This window comes from Pinus tabuliformis, chromosome 8, assembly GCF_031772625.1.
Source record: "Pinus tabuliformis cultivar Carrire ecotype Pingquan chromosome 8, CPIR1, whole genome shotgun sequence".
NCBI classification, from domain to species: Eukaryota; Viridiplantae; Streptophyta; class Pinopsida; order Pinales; family Pinaceae; genus Pinus; species Pinus tabuliformis.
In genome coordinates this window covers 1,025,469,085-1,025,487,619 of record NC_142294.1, presented here as the reverse complement: position 1 = coordinate 1,025,487,619, position 18,535 = coordinate 1,025,469,085, and the positions used below count along the sequence as shown (strand labels likewise).

At 34.0% G+C, this 18,535-nt stretch overlaps 1 protein-coding gene across 2 annotated transcripts; it reads left to right on the top strand.

Moving 5' to 3' along the window:
* Window positions 1-7,619: 7,619 nt before the first annotated feature.
* Window positions 7,620-18,232, top strand: LOC149238870 (high mobility group B protein 9-like). 2 transcript variants are annotated; one of them, XM_089373211.1, is made up of 6 exons: window positions 7,620-8,293; window positions 9,823-9,901; window positions 16,490-16,646; window positions 16,749-16,877; window positions 17,009-17,409; window positions 17,567-18,232. In XM_089373211.1, exons 1-6 carry the CDS (start codon window positions 8,022-8,024, stop codon window positions 17,813-17,815), a joined length of 1,287 nt encoding a protein of 428 aa, XP_089229337.1. In that variant the 5' UTR covers window positions 7,620-8,021; the 3' UTR covers window positions 17,816-18,232. The 2 variants fall into 2 exon arrangements, with proteins under 2 accessions (XP_089229337.1, XP_089229336.1); XM_089373210.1 differs by having other exon boundaries at window positions 7,621-8,293; window positions 16,749-16,895.
* The last annotated feature ends 303 nt before the right edge of the window (window positions 18,233-18,535 follow it).

Sequence of the window (18,535 nt, the reverse complement as noted above, 5' to 3'; positions counted from 1 at the left end):
GCTGCTTTCTTTATCCTTAATTCTTTGATTTTTTAATCTTCCTCAAGTTCTTTTCCTTATATTTAGGAGATGGTCCTTTTCATAACTGTCTAAAGGGGTTAAATTATCTAGTATAAGATATTTTATGTTCCCATTAGAGAGCTTTACTAAGATATTTATATTAGTTAGTTATCCAAACCATTAATAATAATAATATTATTATAACATTATTATATTAATAATAATAATAATAATAATATAATAAAAATTAATATTATTTTATTTTAAATCCTTACCATTACTAATATCCCTAGATCTATTAATATAGGAATAATACTATAACTAATAATAATTAATATGATAATAATTAATATTATTCTAGTTAATATTAAATCTTTACACTAACTAATTTCCCTAGATCTATTAGTGTTTTACTAATTAATTTATATTAAATAGTTACCCAAGCCATTAATAATAAGAATAATACTATTATAATAATATAATATTAATATTATTCAAAAACTAATAATACACGTTAACAATTTACTCATTATCATATTCCCTAGATTTATTATTTTTGACTCAAATTTGGTTAACTTTTTACTTAAAATAAAACACGATCAATATTAAAATAAGATTCCTCCTATTTTTATTTTTTATTTTTTTTAAACATAATAATATTATTATAATTAAGCAATTTGAATAGTCAAATCTAGCTGTTTTTGGGTCAATTATAGTCGTTTGTCATGTCCAGTCTATCTTAGTTGTTGGAAGATCTGCTCTCCCTATTTAATATGTAGCCATGGTCTGATTCTTCAACTTGTCGAACCACACTCGTTGGTTCGAAACTTTGAAAAACTTTTTCATGTGATTTACGTTGAAAAACTTTTTCTCTTAAACTAAAACATCTCCTTGATATTGAGTTGTGAAATATCTTTTAATGTAAAAAAGAAGAAAAAACCATATTATCAATCTATAAAACATAATAATAATGTAATAATAAAGATTAATGTTTATGGTTTTAATTTGAAAACAATTTCGGAAAAAATCACACAGGTATATTTAGGCCACATGTTTCAAACCAACCAATATGATTTATCATTTTTTCAATACTAAAAAAAGATTTATTTTGTGATATAAAACTATATATAAATAAATATATCTAAATTCAAGAATACCGGCGATGGATGGCCGGGGTAGCAAGCTCAACAATCAGTTTACTCGCTTTCCACCTTTCTTTTCACGAGGCCCGGTAGGACCCGTTAGGGGGCTCACTATTCATATGGTGAGGGTGAGCTTGCCGAACTCTCGACTAACGGGAGAGGTACGTTAGTGACTCGACTGATAAGGAGAGGTACGTTATCGTTAGATGCAAAATTTATGTTCCGGGCCTAATTAATCAATTAGGTCTATATCATCGATTACCCTATTTACATGCATGATGTGATGTGTTTAAGATGGAATGGAGATAGCTTTGCCTTTGGCATGGACAAAGAAACCTATTTTGAAATGAACTCATCCTTACTATTTTCAACACAAAGGAAGGAACTTCAATTATATGCATTACATCCTCAAAACACGTGTATTTCTTAATTTCCTAATCTTATAGTATATACCATGGCTTAGCAAATGCAAAACTATTAACGCCGTTGTAGTGACACTTAAAAATATTAATAAATGAAACATTAATTCAATATTAATTAATTTCCCTCGGATCGAAACATATTTTATAATTCAATATTAATTGCCCTTCGATCGATCGGGTTTCTCAGGATGGATAGATGCAAGTGCTGGAAGGCGGTCGACGGATGCGATCTCTGCTATCCACTATTCTCGATGATGAGAGGGGAGTTGGAATGATCTCCTTTGCCCTGCTCATTTCATTTTTCCTTTCCTCAAATCGATAAGGGAGAAGTCTTATCCGGATAAAATTAATTTGGTAACTTGAAGATTTTGTTGTTCGCACAAGTAGCCTTGCACTCTTCCACCACCCAACTCTCCTCTCCTCTTCTCTGGTTTTGCAAATCTATTGCTTCTCTCATTATCTCCACCTAACTCTCCTCTCCTTTGGTTTTGGAAATCTATGGCTTCTCTCATTATCTTTTTAACAGGAGCCACTCTTCTCGGTGCTCCGAGACTCTAAGGTTAGTTGGTTGTGGAAATCAAGTGGTGGGCTTTATATCTATTGGTTTGTGACCATGATACAACACATTTATTGCGTTGACTTTTTTTGACAAATGATAATAGTATTATTGGGCATTAAAGCCCGGTTACATGCGCCCCCGATAGCTGTTCAACACACACTCACTTATTTTTTATTTATCTATCACTGCACACGTGTGTGTTAGACAGTTATCGGGGGGCATGTAGCCGGGCATTTAATGCCCAATGGTATGCCCATTAGCTCTTAACACACACCCGCTTATTTTTATTTATCTATCACCGCGCACGTGTGTGTTAAACAGCTATCGGGGGCATGTCGCCGGGCATTTAATGCCCAATGGTATGCCCATTAGCTCTTGCCAATGATAATTGGCTATTCGTTGTGCATGGGTGGTTTTTCTTTTAGTTCTGGAGCTTTAATTAAGGTGTCTACTTCTTTTTAGTTGTTATGACTTTTTCTGTTTATTTTTGGCTTTTGGTTGACAATAAGATAACTATATGATGATGTAATTTTGTGTAGGTTTTTGTGCTCTTTTCGCAGTTATCTTTAGCCCTAGTTATAAGGCCTATACTTGACCCAATAGTGCTACTTGTAGTTTAGCAATTTATTAGTGTCTTTGGAACAAAAAAGATTTCATCCATTGTTGATTTGGTTTCCCCCATGCAAGACTATAGCTAAAACTATGGATGTAGTTTATTTTTTGATTAATCTAAGACTTGAACATTAATTTCATTTTCAATTCATAAAATTGATTTTTTTTTTTTTTGTATCCCAGAGGAACCTAGTATAGTAAACACGTAACTAATAGTAAACCTCTTCCGGTCTACAATACGTCCTCCTCTCTGTATCTACAATATGTCCTCCTCTCTGTAAACTAGGTCACAATAAGGGGATTTGAACCTTGCATCTTTGAGTGTTCACCTATTGAGTTGCCTCTTAAAACAAATTTGATTAATTTAATTATAAATTTTCTAAATTACATTTTATTTTGAAATACAAAAATATCATTATTATTTAAAATAAAAAAATATACATGTTGCTAACTATTGATCATATATCTAATCAATTTTTATTACAAACAAAAAATTATTTTATTATATATATATATATATTTTAAAATTTACCTAAACATATTTACTAATTATTTATTAACCATTTAATAGAAATTATCATTTTCTACCTCTTTTTATCTTTTTATGATTCAAATAGTTTTTCTATAATAATTATTCTTCATTGAAAAACAATTAACTAGTTTTTATACCTTTGAGTGTCATACTTCATTGAAGTTGGACTTTTGTAATACATATGTATGTTTTAGAGAAAATGACATGTCGTGTACTAGCTTATTCTTAAAAAATTCATTTACGAGGAAAGACCCAATTGGAAAAGACAACACCTCTTTTGAAAGTCCGTTTGCTTTGCCATTTTTTGCCCTCCTAAATGTGGATAAATGATGTGTATTTGAAAGACAAGATGCACTCACGATAGGTCAAAGGGTGGGTTGTAAACTAATATCATGAGCCTTCACCTTAATTTTGGCCCAATTGATGACAAGATTTGAGTGTCTCAAAATTTGATTTTTTTAAAACAATTTTTTTTTGGTCTGAAACACAAGTATCCACACAAGAAGAAAAGAAGCAAATTCTACTTTGGAGTTAGAACCATAACTAAGGGAGATTAATGGAGATGGAGAATGGCTCTAATTCAATTGTGAAAAATAACCTTGACTTGTACTACTTTTAATTTGTATTTTTTGAGAATTTTTCAACTAGTCTTGAAACCGATATGATTAGAATTTATTTATCTTAAAACAATAATAAAATTAGATATTATTTTTTGTGATTCAACTATTTTAAGAAAGTCATTTATCCATGACCATTTCCATGAGAAGTAGTCTTAACCCACTAATTTCTCATGATTTTTGAATAGTCCACTTAGCATCAATACTTAAATAATAAAATTCTCACCCACCATACTAAATAAACAAGAAAAAAATAAAAATTTAAAGCAAAATAAAAATATGTTTTCTAAATAAAAACTAAATTTTTCTTCCTACCTTAATAATCTAAATTTACATTTATAAAATACATATATATAATAATAATAATTCCTACCTTAATAATCTAAATTTACATTTATAAAATACATATATATAATAATAATAATTTATTAAAATAATCTATATATACAATATATATATATATATATATATTCATTTTTTTAATTATTAATATTTAAACTTAAAATTATAGTTCTCTTTACAAAATCTCTTCCTTTATTCACAATCAAATTTTGATTGATAAACATATACTTTCACTAATTTACTTCTCTATCAAAACTCAACTTATGAATAATTATTTTAATAATAAAATTTTAATTATAAAATAATAAAATAATAATATTTTAATTATAAAATAATAAAATAATAATATTTTAATTATAATATATCACAACTCAACTTATAATAATATTTTAATAATAGTATTTTAATTATAAAATAATATTTTAATAATAGTATTTTAATTATAAAATAATATTATAATAATATTCTAGTTATAATTTATTTTAATATAGTTAGATAAGTTTTAGTATTTTATTTTAAGAAAATATTTATTATATCATAACTTATTTGATTGATATTGTTTTAATAATGATTTTTTTAGTTATTTTATTAATATTATTTTATTTAAATCCTAAAATAAATATTTATATATTTAAATAATATTTTATTTTAAATAATTTTATTAAATTATAAAAAACTACAAATTTTAATTCCATTTTTTATTTAATTAATATATTTATAAAAATCTAATAATTTTTTTTTTTTACTTTTAAAAATAATAAGATTTTTTTCTAATGTATATTATTTATTTATTTTTATTTTATTTTTTTAACTTATGCTAATTCTATTACTGAAAATATTGTACACTGAGGCCTTAGCCTGTGCATATCCATGCCTGAGTGTTGGCAAAAAACAACAGAAACAGAGTCTGGACTGCCCATAATGGGAAACCAGTCCGAATCAAAAAACGATTGCAAAAATTAACTTGCTGCCCACGCAGGGGAAACCAACAATTGCACATAATTTTTTATCAGTTTTTCAAGGTGAAACAAAAACCAACCAAGTAACTAAACACCATCAGTTTTTCCGGAACCCCTTAAAGAAACTAGAAAGCAAAATTCCTAGAAACTTGAGAATAGTAGACACGTGGTAGGCTGTGTGGCGGGCTGTGTGGCAAACACGTGGCAAGCCGTGTGGCTGATTAAGTGCTAGGCGGAGACGACGAGTGTTCCTCCATGATGAAGCACTTGTAATCCTCCATGTCGACACCTGCCTGTTGTGAAGCCTTCGTGTTGTCTACCTGCTGCGCCATTTGTTCCTCCTCGATGAAACAGCGGTAAGGATCCACGTCTTCTTCTTCATGCTGGTCTTGGTCCGTCTCCTTCCCCGTTTGTCCCGTCTCCTTCCCAGTTTGCCGCGTCCCTGCTCCGTGGGTGCTCGTTTGAGCCATGGCTAGTTCTGCTCTGGTGTGGCCACCACCTTTAGTGGCCTGCTCCTCAATTGTTCTGGAATGGTGTCCACCCTCAATTGCTTGCTCCGTCTCGTGAAAGGTTATGGAGATGGTGGCAGTGATGATGGGCCTGTTCATGGATGAACGAAAGGTGAATTGGGCGGAATGGAGATGCGGCTGTGGATTGGAAGGAGTGCCCCTGGGAGGCAAAGCAGGATTGGAAGGAATGCCGCTGGGAGGCGAAGTAGGGGGCGTCGGATGGAGGCGGTGAGGTTGAGAGCAGCCTCTTCCACTGCGGGTGTTTGGGTAACACCCTGTAGTCTGCTGGGCCAGAGAGAAAGTGGAATCAAAAACCGGAGAATGAGGGGGACAAGTTAAGCTTCCTTTGCTTCCACCCCTGCGACTGCGCATACGATGACGCGTTCTCGGCATGTTGGCACTAGATGTTTGATAATTTCTTCTGGGATTAGGCTCAGAGTGATGCAAGGGATCAGTAGAATTTATGGGCAACTCGGAGGAGGGACTAACTGCAGAGGCCGAGTGGAAGACGAAATGGCAAGCCAGACTCTGAGTGAAGTGAGTTCCCGGGCCTAAATCAATGCAGCAGAGGAGGTGGCAGTGTCTCCCGGTGGTCGTGCAAGAGCTGGGTGCTGCAGCAGCTTGAGGGCAGAGACATTGCACAGGCAGAGGAAAATAGATAGGTGCAGTGGTAAGATTATCACTGGAGGTCATTTTTGTGTGGAGCCAAGGTAGGTAGTTGTAGACTGGTTGAGGACGATGCTCCCTTAAATACCATTTATGGCTGGTATTAATGCCATTTTTAGACTTATATGCCAGAGTACGGAGGACCATGTGGTCTGGCGACATGCTGTTCCATTCTGCTGCCACCTTATTATCCTTATTGAGCACCTGCATCCGGGAGAAGATTTTTTTCTAAATTAACTAAACCAAATTAATTTAAAATTTTTTAATTTCACATCATATAATATAAATACTTAAAATATATTTAGACTTCTATCATATTATTTCTATTCTTATATAATAATAAAGCTTCTCAATAAAATATGAACTAATTTCTTCAAAGGCGATAATTTTTTGTTATTATAAATTATATCCTATTCACAACTTTACTAATTCAATATAATATGTTTTTATTGAGTAGTGTCCAAGTTAACAATAAACACTAATGTCTAAAACTTTCGAGAAACTAATTCTCTATATTTTTATAATTAAATAAAAATATTTCATGTACATAACTTTACTAATTCAATATAATATATATTTTTATTAAGTATGGTGTAAGTTAAGAGGAAGCATTAAAAATGAGTAAGATATATTTTTCCCATTTGAAATTGACAAAGTTAAGTGGGTAAGTATAACAATTTAACCACTTATATTATGAATTTATTTTGTAATGTTATTCTGTGAATTTTTTTATTAACTTTCATTTTAATAAGATTTCTGGATTAAATTGTTTTTATAGTAAAAAACGAAACCTAAATAACGAAATATACTAATATAATATAATAGTTATTACTTTGAATAACGACCACACATCAAAGAAAGCCCAAAAAATAGGAATGCTATCTCATAAACCTACCCGGAAAGAAAACCCAAAGAATAGGATTACTAATCTCAAAAACCTAACCATGCACCAATGTTGGTCCGACTTAACCCTAAACTACCCCTCTTAAAATGAAATGATAAAATCCAACTAGTTGAATTAAAAAACTAATTAGGGCAAAACATAGATAAACAACATTTATATATTAAATATATTTTGCCCCCACTCGCTAATCAAAAGGCCAAAAAAAAGAAAAGAACATTTAATAAATTAAAAAGTGGGAAGGTGTCCTTAGTTAAGTGGTCATACTTATTTATTAACTTTTTAATCGAAGGTCATTATTAGGATACACGCGGCGATGAGAATGAATTTATTTATACATACAATACAATGCACTCGCTCCCTATCTTTGATTTCTGTTTGTTTGATTTTTGATTTTGGCATAAACTGTTATTTTATTTTCTTTGCCTTTCCTCCTCATCCTCCTCGCCTTCTGCAAGCTAAGGTCTAGAGTTCGATATTTGGTATGGTTTGTTTGCTCAGATGAGATGAGATGAGACGAGACGAGACAGTATTATTATTAACGTTTCTATTCATATTTTTTTCCCTTTGATTGATGTAAGCATGCGAATAGGCTGTGCATGAATGACAAGGAAATAGTAAGGGGGTGAGCATATTAGATTTTATGAAATTTTTTGGGTGATAGCGTAAAGCTAAAACATTGTTCCATCCGCCTGTAAATCAAAAAAAGAAAAAGAAACGCACTATATAGTTATAGTTGGTGAATGGTATAATTTTTACTATGTCGGAGCAGCATCACCAACACCAAACTGGTCATGCTATACCTATCCATCCTCCCCCTCCTGTTCAACGGCCGTTGAGTCAGCCGCGTACAGGGGAGTTGCAATCAGCGCCGGGTGAGCCCCTGCCCTTGCCCTTGCCCGCCCCTCAGTCGGCAGGAGGTTGCAGGTTCTATCCCTCACGGCTTTTCAAACATGAGGAAGTCGTTGCCAATCGTGATCTGTTCTTCGACACTCTCAACAAGTTCCATTTGGCTCTGGGGACCAAATTCATGTAAGTATTTCATTTGGGTTCGAAGTATTGGCGCTTTATATTTGAAAGCATGTATGCATTTGTAATGTAGATGGTCTGTTTGGGCATGGATTAATATATGGTATTGACAGCCGCTAGTTGGGTGGTTTAAATCTTCATTTGGGTGGGTGCACTGTTTCATTAAAATCTTGATAGTTCTACGAGTTTCTTTCTTAAATGTTAAGTGCCTTTCTTGGCCTGTTCCTCCTTCGGTTCTGTCGGCTCCTGACTCTTTTCCCCCAATATGAAATGCATTGCTGGAGTGGAGTCCTTATGAAATCAGTGGGTTTTTGTGAATGAAATAAATATGCGGTCGAACTGTTCTGGGTGTTAGATTGAAACCGATCAGGGGGCTTGCTTGGTTTTTGCAAATGTATGTTTACTTTTTCAAAGGTTTATGGTCATTAAATTAGATTTAGGCAGGGGTGATGTATGCACGATGAAATGAAAAGCCTCATCAGTTTTAGCCTATGTGGGAATATTTTTTTCTGGGTTTGGTGTTTTAACCACTTCTATTGGGCTTTGACTCGATAATGATTTCAGAGGGTCTTGTTGGGTTAGTCGAATTTAATGTAAAACGGCGGTACCAAAGTGATGTTTCTACCATTCTAGTGTCTGAGTTGAATATGAATTCTAGTGCAGGGTTGATTAATCATGATAAGTAATAAAATAAGCAACACAGATTTGCCTCTCTCAGCCCCATGTTATCAGTTTGGATGGTATTCTGAACAGAAAACATAAAGCAAACAGGAATTGGGAGAATCTCTAGCTTGGTTATGACCCTATTTTTGGCAGAGTAACTGGTAAAAGATATCATTCTGTGTCTATGAAATGTCAACTTTTAATCTCTGATAAATGAGAAAGAAAGACGGGGTTGAGGGACTTGCCAGGTCTTTCTTCCATGTGATAAAAATGGGTTTCATGATTAGGAAAATGTGCAGTTATGCGTTGTTTGAATATAGATTTTTTTCATTCCTACAAGCGATCAACATGATCTTGATTCTTTATGCTTTAGAAGCAATAGATGGTCTGGGAGAAAATAGTAAGCCTTTGCTAATTCTGGGTTTTGTGCTTGTAAAATATGAAGCAAGTTAGGGTTGAGCAAAAATGTTGAGTTCACTCCCATTTCACTAGATCCAGCTTTGAATGTACAGATCGTTACCGGATAGGTAGAGAGTTCAGTTGAGATGCGTAGGTCTATCATAATTCCATGATGCAATTGGAAACCTCCCTCGCAAAATGGATTGCCAGAAATCACTAGCCCTTTCCATTCTATTTTGTAACTTCTCACCAGGCTGAGCTTTAAAGTTATAGTAAATATGATGCAAAATGTGGTTGGGTCTCACGCGAAGGACCATATTTTAAACATTGTATATTCGTATTGAGGTTTATTGCAGGCAGCAGAATTGTAGAGTTGGCATTTGTATCTTCTTACATCAATTTTCTAAATTCACTGCCATAAATGGAGCTTTAAAGGTTTTAAAATCTTGAAATGTCCTGCTGTCCTTTAGGGTCCCAACTATTGGAGGCAAGGAACTGGATTTGCATCTTCTCTATATTGAGGTTACAGCTCGTGGTGGCCTTGATAAGGTAATAAAATTTTGGTCCTTTCTCTATTTTGTTCCTATTAATTCAAGGGTTTGGTTTTGTTGGAATACTTGGTTAGCGTTTTTCTCTTAACTACATTGTCAGGTACTCGCATGTAAGAGCTACTCTGGTTTTATTTGCACAATTGAATATTAGAAAACTAGCCTTTTCTGGTGTCTAAATATGCATTATAGTTGCTGTGTAGCCCTTACAAATGCTTCACCTAATATTTTTATCGGGAAAGTTTCTAAAACTAGTTTAAAGTGCCAAGGTTTATAATATTATATGTATAATAGGATTAGAAGGCGTCCATGATACCTTGATGTTTACGAGTAATTCGCAGTACTTTCATATTGAGGCAGATAAAATAGACAATATAGAGTTACTTCAAATATACCAAAATTAGTTGAATAATCAGGAGTGAAATAGAAAAGTCCTATTTTGGATGGCTACAGTTTAACACAATCAGAGTCTTAATTTTGTGAAATCTGGGAACAAATGCATAATTGAAGCTTTAGACATACAGAAAATTATCCGACTATTATAGCTTGTTATATAAAAACAGTTATAGGAAAAATCCAAACGCTTGACCATTATATCCAAGTCCTCACTGAATTTCCTTTAATTTTAACAAGATACTTCTGATTATGTAAGTAAACTACAAACATCAATGCCAGCTTTTATGTGGTCTCTTTCTTACTGTCCATATTGTTTATCTTCTGTTCTTAGATCTTCCATACGTTTTCTTTCTTGGGCATTGATTTCTTCTTTTAAATTTTGGCAGTTCTTGGACCCTGTTTTCCACACGTTTACTTTCTTGGGCATTGATTTCTTCTTTTAAATTTTGGCAGTTCTTGAACCCTGTTTTGTCGCCATGTAACAAAGATGGCTAATCATTATTTCAATTCTTACCTTGTCCTAAATTCCCAACCTGCCCTGGTGAATATGTGAGAAATCGGAGATGGGCTTGAACTTGGAGTGTATGGTGTACTGATATAGTGCAGCAGTAGTTTCGGTCCTGAATAAGTGATCACCCTTAAGTTGGTTCTAATGGAAATATTGTGCAATAACCGTATTCTTTCCTTGTAACAGGAGTGCCACGTTCTCTATGTTTTGGCACTCAAACCAGGTGCTGTTTAACTGAAATTTATTCACCTGTGTTTAATACTTTGCAGTCTATATAGGATATTTGCATATGTGCTAGGGTTCATGGGTACAGATGCGGGATGGGTGTTTGGGTGACATTTTTGGAAACTTGGTTTTCTGAGTGTGCATGTAGCTTCTGTTTTAAAAATAAGAAGGGAAGGAAAAAGGTTGGGAGCTTTGCAAGTTTTGATTCTTGAATAAGTTGGATTTGTGGGATACTGTTTGGGCATGCCACAGCTTGGCTGTGGAACCCAATAATTAATATGTTATTCGGCTGAGAGGAACTTTACAGCCCAATGTGGGGTAGATGTTGTAATGTCTGTAAATGAATGTAAAAATCATAATATGCATATCAAATTAAAATAAATTAAAATAATAATTATTCATATTCATAACCATAATATTTCAGAACTAATAATTAATAGACATATAAATAAAAATATTTATATATATTAAAAGGTAATATATATATATATATATATATATAGATTCATAATTGTAACTTATATTTCAGAACTTCATATTTAAATTTAATTATTACATTTATAAAAATTCAATATTTACAGCAAACTTTTTTTCCCTAAATTATCTATCCTATATATATCATCAGTGCTTTGTATATCACAAGAAAAAAATCAAATCAAAAAAATATAAAACATGTTAAAGAAATATTATATATGTGAGAGAGAGAGAGAGATTTATAAAGTGTGGAAAAATCGGGATTTTATTGAAAAAGTCTGGATTTTTTAAAATATGAATATTTTTGTATTTTTTTCTTTTTGCCTACTTTTTCAAAAAACTCCCGACTTTAAGGACTTTTTCAACTTTTGGACCCTTGTTGATTTAATCCCAACTTGACATTTTCCACATTGATTTATATAAATATAAATAATATTAGTAAGAACCAGTGTTGTTAAAATCCCGATAACCCGATCAAATCGCAATTTTTTTTTATACCGATTTTTTCGAAAAAATCGGGATTTTTTCGAAAAAATCGGGATTTTTTCAAAAAATCGGGATTTTTTCGAAAAAATCGGGATTTTTTGTGAAAAAATCCCTACTGGCGCGGGCAGCGGGCTTTTATATGCAAAAATCGATTTTTTTTTTATTCATTTGGCTGTCCGCGCGGAGGACATCAGTGAAAGCAGTGACATTTTCTCGCAAGAGGGGCAGAGGAAATCAATAGGATTAGAGTCTTAGACTTTCATTTTATTGTATATGACATTATGACATGATGAGATACATTATTGTATTTTTTGTTGATATTTTGAGGCTGAGTTGGGACTCAGGACTTACTATTCAGGACATGATTCAATGTTATGTGTGATTTTAGCGCTAGAAATGATATTCAACATCTTATATATTAGTTTTTTTATCATATTTATGTGTCAATGTATTTATTTTATGTTGTAGATGGTTTAGATATTAAAAAAATTGAAAAAAAATGAATATTTTTGTGCCAAACGATTTTTTCCGCTTTTTTCTCGATTTTTATGATTTTTTCCGCTTTTTTCCCGGCGCCGAATAAATCCCGATCGCGATTTTAACAACATTGGTAAGAACCAGCATAGATCAAATGCATCGATTCTCTTGAAGTGCAAACCTTTCCTCAAGTTCTGCACTGCACTGAAAAAGAGGTTCACATCTTGAGAGATTTGATTCCTCTTGGCACTTGATAGATACAAAGTTAAGATGGATCTTTGCTGGTGTACCCAACAGTCATAGTTAATTCATTGCATGACAGATATGATAAAAAGTAGTATTTTTATTTTTAATTAATTAAAGGGGTACCCCAGTTATACTCTATCTCTGAACCCAAAAGGTTTAGCTCAAGCAGTTGAGTGATGATCTTGAAACCTTTGCCCAAGGCACTTTGTTGACAGCCACAGGTCACAGGTTCAAATCTGGCTGAGTCCCTTGGGGGATCTTGAAACCTTTGCCCAAGGCACTTTGTTGACAGCCACAGGTTACAGGTTCAAATCTGGCTGAGTCCCTTGGGGTTACTAGCTGCTATTGTGGTTGGTGGTTGGATCATCCTCTTTCCAAATATTCCTAGGAAGAGGGGGGCATCTAGCTGCTATTGTGGTTGGTGGTTGGGCCATCCTCTTTCCAAATATTCCTAGGAAGAGGGGGGAATCGCATGAGATTTACATTGGGAAAAAGGTATACATTCACACAACTATATTAACAATTGTCTTCCTGTGTACTCAATTATTGTGGTTTATTTGATATACATTAGGTAATGTTCACAATGTATTAAGCAATCTAGAAGGTCCTACATCATTCACTTTTTGTTACTGAGCAGATTTCTTTGAGGTTCTTGCTTTCAAGCTGCCGTGTCCTTAGCAATATTTGTCTAAAGTTTAGAAGAGTTGAAGATTAGGATTATGTTTTCAGTGTTTAACAACTCCTAAAACTCCCCACGGATAATTTTTTTTCTCTTGGAGTTTGTGATGCTATGGTTGATGCAAATGGGGAGATAAGTGCTCATAGAAAATAGGGCTACCCGCTGCCATAATATGCTTCTTGTTATAACAATAGGGTGTTATAACAATAGGGGTTTTGGCACTTTTCTTTCATATTTTACCGGTCATGAAATTCCTTTCAGGGAAAACTGATTTAATGTTTGAATGCTTTCAAATACTTTGACATTGTGTTGAAACTGGTATTTGTCAACTCAAATCAGTGTGTTCTTAAGAAGTCTGGTTGAGACAGAACCATTGATTACGAATAATGATTAGGATACAACTCTATGCTGGCTGTATATAGGTCAGGTGGCAATGAAAATATATCTGTGCAGCAAAATCACTTGACAGTGCACATGATTACATGGGACAAAGAGGACCTGGAAATATGAGTGTCCACCATTTACATGGTGATGACACAAATTCAATCATACAACTAGTACTACATCAATGATGATCAAATGGCAAACATAAAGAAATTATAACCATAAGCTACAGTTTTCTCATTAAGTCATCAAATCAGAATGTATTTCATAGATATTGAATCACTGCTGCTATATGTGGGAATGCTAATGACAGATACAAAATAGGGTAGATACTAGAACTGTAGATGGAAGAATCTCACAGCTCATGACTGTCAGTAGTCCTCCATGTCATCATCATCAAAATCAGTGTCATTTCCACTCCTCTCTCCTCCATTTTCCTCTATATCCAATCCAATATCTGCATTTGTTGGTGTGGAGGATGACCCCTCAAGAGGATCACCATCATCAAGAGTATCTGTCTCTAGCATGAGTAGCCAAGTTGGCTAATGCCAACTAGTGTTATCAGAGCCAGATTGGAACTGGTTGAACTAGTTGGTCTGGTCGTTTCCAGTCTTTAATTGATTTAACTAGTGGCACTGAACTGGAAAAATTCAGTTTGGTACTGAACTGGCCTTTTTTCATGGAACTGGTTAGTTTAGTATGGAATCAGCTGGTTACATACAATGTAATTAAGGATCCTCGGAACACAATTTTTTTAAACAATAATTTATGAGTGGGGCAGCTTAATGTTCAACCCTAGCGCCCTACCAATATTAAATTCTTAAATTCATTCTTTTACTTAAATTTTTAACATTACTGTTAATTGTTTCAGGATGTTTGAGTGGTTCCAACCTCTTTGGATTTCATATGGAGAAAGTTAAATTATTAGATCTTGCTCAAAATCCCTGTTGTCTTAACAATTTTCAGGATTTCAGGATTGGGGGATTGCAACATTTCCATTGGATTCTGTCATGCATGAGGGTTTGGAACTAGCATTTAATTGAGAGCACCAAGCCCTTTGTTCTCCTTGATGTTGGTGGCAATGATTGTTGAATTCCTCTGTCATTACCCTTGGTAAAATGTACCCATCACTCAAACAAAATCTCAATGTGGCATGTTAAGCTTTTTATATCTTATTTTAATGCTTAGAGGGTGATATTGACAATGAGGATCCCAATATAGCATGATTTTCTTTGGACTCTAGAGGCCATCTAGAGCCTCTTTGTTGATATGTTATTGGTTCAGAGATGGATTACAGTTTGTGCTATTTTGGTTATATGCACCCTTGTTATATACATGAGAAACTTGCATATTTGTGTGTAATGGTTTGGATTCATATGGTTACACATGAATATATATGTTGTTTTTCTCAAAATTTGTAATCCTCATCTTTTTGTGGTTCTGGTCCAGTTCCTGATTTTGGGGTTGACCAGTTTGACAACTGGTTCAATTCTGATAACATTGGTGTGAACTCAACATTGCTGTTGAAATCCATATCATCAGGAAACACATTCTTTTTTGAAAGGGCATACTGTGAGGGCATGTGTTGGGCACGAGTTTGGCAAATGTCCTGTGAATTTAGCTGTGTAGTGATCCAAACCTTAAAGCCCATCAATCTCATGAATGATATCCATACAGCCATTTATAGCTTGCAGTTGCTTTATATGCCAAATTGTGATCTCCCCACTCAACATCGGGTGATAGATAGTAAAGTCTTTCTTCTTTAGGACAGAAAATGACAGCCCTTTAAGATTTCCTTATTCTTTTTCTTGTTGAGGCTGCTTCCTTGTTCTTTTATTACATTATATTGGGCTGGTTGTCATTTTGTTATTTCTCAGAAGTGGTTATATGGCAAGATTCTTCTCATTTTGATTCATCTCGGGTTCAAGTCATTTACAACAATCCCAAGCCTTTGAGAAATGTTTTGAGTTTTCCAAGCAACGTTTTCCTGCCTAGAGAGTTTCCAATAGTGGTTTTTATTGGGTTTTAAGTACAATTCCCTGTTCATAATACACATTCATTTATTTCTTCCCGGTCTGAATATTTTGCTTGTATAACCATCCAATGGAAAGCAGCTTGTGATACTTATCTAAGATTATATTTTATGCTTCCTTTCATTATAAATCTATATTCCATTTTGTTGTCATCTGATATTTGTTTGATTGCTTTTATTCTTTTAATTTTTTTTCTTATTTGTATTTCTTGGGGAAGCCCACTGGTTTCTTCCCCTCATTCCAAGGATAGGCTCTTCCCCTCATTCTGACCATGATTCCTAGTGTAAATTGGGTTCCATGGAAGCTTGTGAAGCTTTGTCATCTCACTTACAATAAGAGAACACGGTTGGTGAGGATAACACTCGATTGCACAACCACTTTTATAGTGTGTTAAACTTGCATCATCAGAATCTATGGTACATGATCTTGAAATAATGACAAATAAAATGATTTATTGCCTATTCTGTATTGAGTTTGTTGTTTTTGTTAAGTTATTATTATTTTTTAATTCCGATATTTTCCCTCAGAAAATTTATATGCAAAATATATGTGATAATTGCTGCAAATTTGTTATTGCAGCAGCAAGATTTGTTCCCCTAAGCTTCATATTGCTTTTTGGTAGTATGTGATATAAGCTGCATAGCATCCGAGAAAGTCTCTGAAACATTCTCGTGTTGGCAGGTAATCAAAGACAGAAAATGGAAGGAAATAACATGTGCATTCAACTTTGCTCCAACTACCACCAGTGCATCATTTGGCTTGCGAAAATACTATATGACCCTGCTTCGTTATTATGAACATGTTTACTTTTTTCAAAAGAAGGGTCAGCTTCCTGCAGGTATGTTGAGTATTCAGTGTATTACAACTCATTTTTATTGCAAATCAGACCTGGTTTTTTTTTTATTTTTATTTTATCTTAGTACTGTTATGTTGAATGCAGCTCCTCAGTCTACTGTAAGTCCTGTTCCTCAGTCATCAGATAATGGATCTGCCCATCCTGGTTCAGATGAAAAGCAACCAGAAGTCAAGAAGCGAAAGAAGAGAAGTTTGCCCTTGCCAATTGTTGGAGGTTTCCCAATTGTTGGAGGTTTCTGCTTCATTCTTTTGTATTACTATGTTTTGCAATAACAATAATTTATATTGTAATGTTCTGTTGCCTACGGACTGACACCTCTTGGCCTTTTCTCTCCCCTTTGATAGTTGATCCCACATCTTCAGTGGATCAACCTGTAACAGGAGTTATTGATGGGAAGTTTGAGTATGGTTACCTTGTAACTGTAAAGCTGGGTTCAGATATATTAAGAGGAGTATTATATCACAAAACATCTGAAAGTTTAGGGGCACAGTTTGCAGGCGTTTCTTGTTTGCAAGACAGAAATGTTTTTGATACTGCAGCTCCGGGAAACAGTACTTGCCAGAAGAAGAAAAAGGAGCGAATAAAAAAGAGGGATCCTAATCATCCAAAGCCAAACAGGAGTGGTTATAACTTCTTTTTCGCTGAGCAACATGCACGCCTGAAGGCGTTGCATCCTGATAAGGATAGAGAGATCAGCAAAATGATTGGGGAGTTGTGGAATAAACTCAGTGAAGAGGAAAGAGGGGTAAGATATTGGTCTGATGTGCATTTGGTGTCTCTAGGATTCTTCCAAATGAAGCTAAGACAAAATTCTTTTGTGTTATGTAGCGGGCACATAGGACATAATTTCATGCATTAGCGGGCTCCAGGACATAGCTGAGGATTTTGCCTTATGATTGCAGGTTTATCAAGATTTTGGATTGAAGGACAAGGAAAGGTACAAAAAAGAAATGCAGGAGTACAAAGAAAGATTGAATGTTCAGTCTGACACAAATGAAGTTTTCAAACAGCAATTCAGCAAAATTCCGGACTCTGATGTTGATATGATGAGACTGTCAACTCAATCTGGCAGAAGAGACATCAATATTTCAGCAGAGCAAAAAATTTCTGACCAAGAAAATAATTACAAGGAGCCCATCGTGAAACAATAAGTTTACTGTTGAGGAGCTTCAAATCTCTCCAACCTGTTGACTATCACCATGTTGTAGGATCAAATATTTTTGGCAACGGATTGCACAAACCGTGCTAGCTATCCTGGCTCAGCTGATTTGGCACTGTTTGTTTTCATTTTTGAATTTTTGTATAGTATATTGATTCGTAGCTGACCTGGTTGAAACAACCATATAACATTTGCTCGATTATTGATTTATGACCCCATTGAGGGGAAACATAAATTCATGATTGTACATGTTTGTGGCCTGTTTTTTTATGGTTAAGTCAACATTCACCTGCGGCATCTTCAACATTTTCAGTGCTCAGCACAGCAATTTTCCTTCAAGAAAGTTGTTTTGTATCATTTAATTAACGGACTGCAATTCTCGAAATCTAGCGTTGTTTAGTTTTCTCAATTTTGCTGTTAGAAGAGTCTTTCTATTCCAAGTGATTATTTTTAACATGAAGCATTGCTTGCGCTACATACAAACATGATTTAAAATTCAGCATGCTTCATCTGTAGTACAATAATATTTATTCAGTGTGCTCGAAAATACATGATGATTGCGTGGCAAAATGTCTTTTTAAAGATGGCTTTGTTATTGTATAATTGCTATTGGAATTCTCTACAAGGGCTTGAGATTTCAGGCATTTATGGATATTTTTGATTGATGGATATATATCAGTCTCCCATTGAGGTGTGGGAGTAAACTCGATGT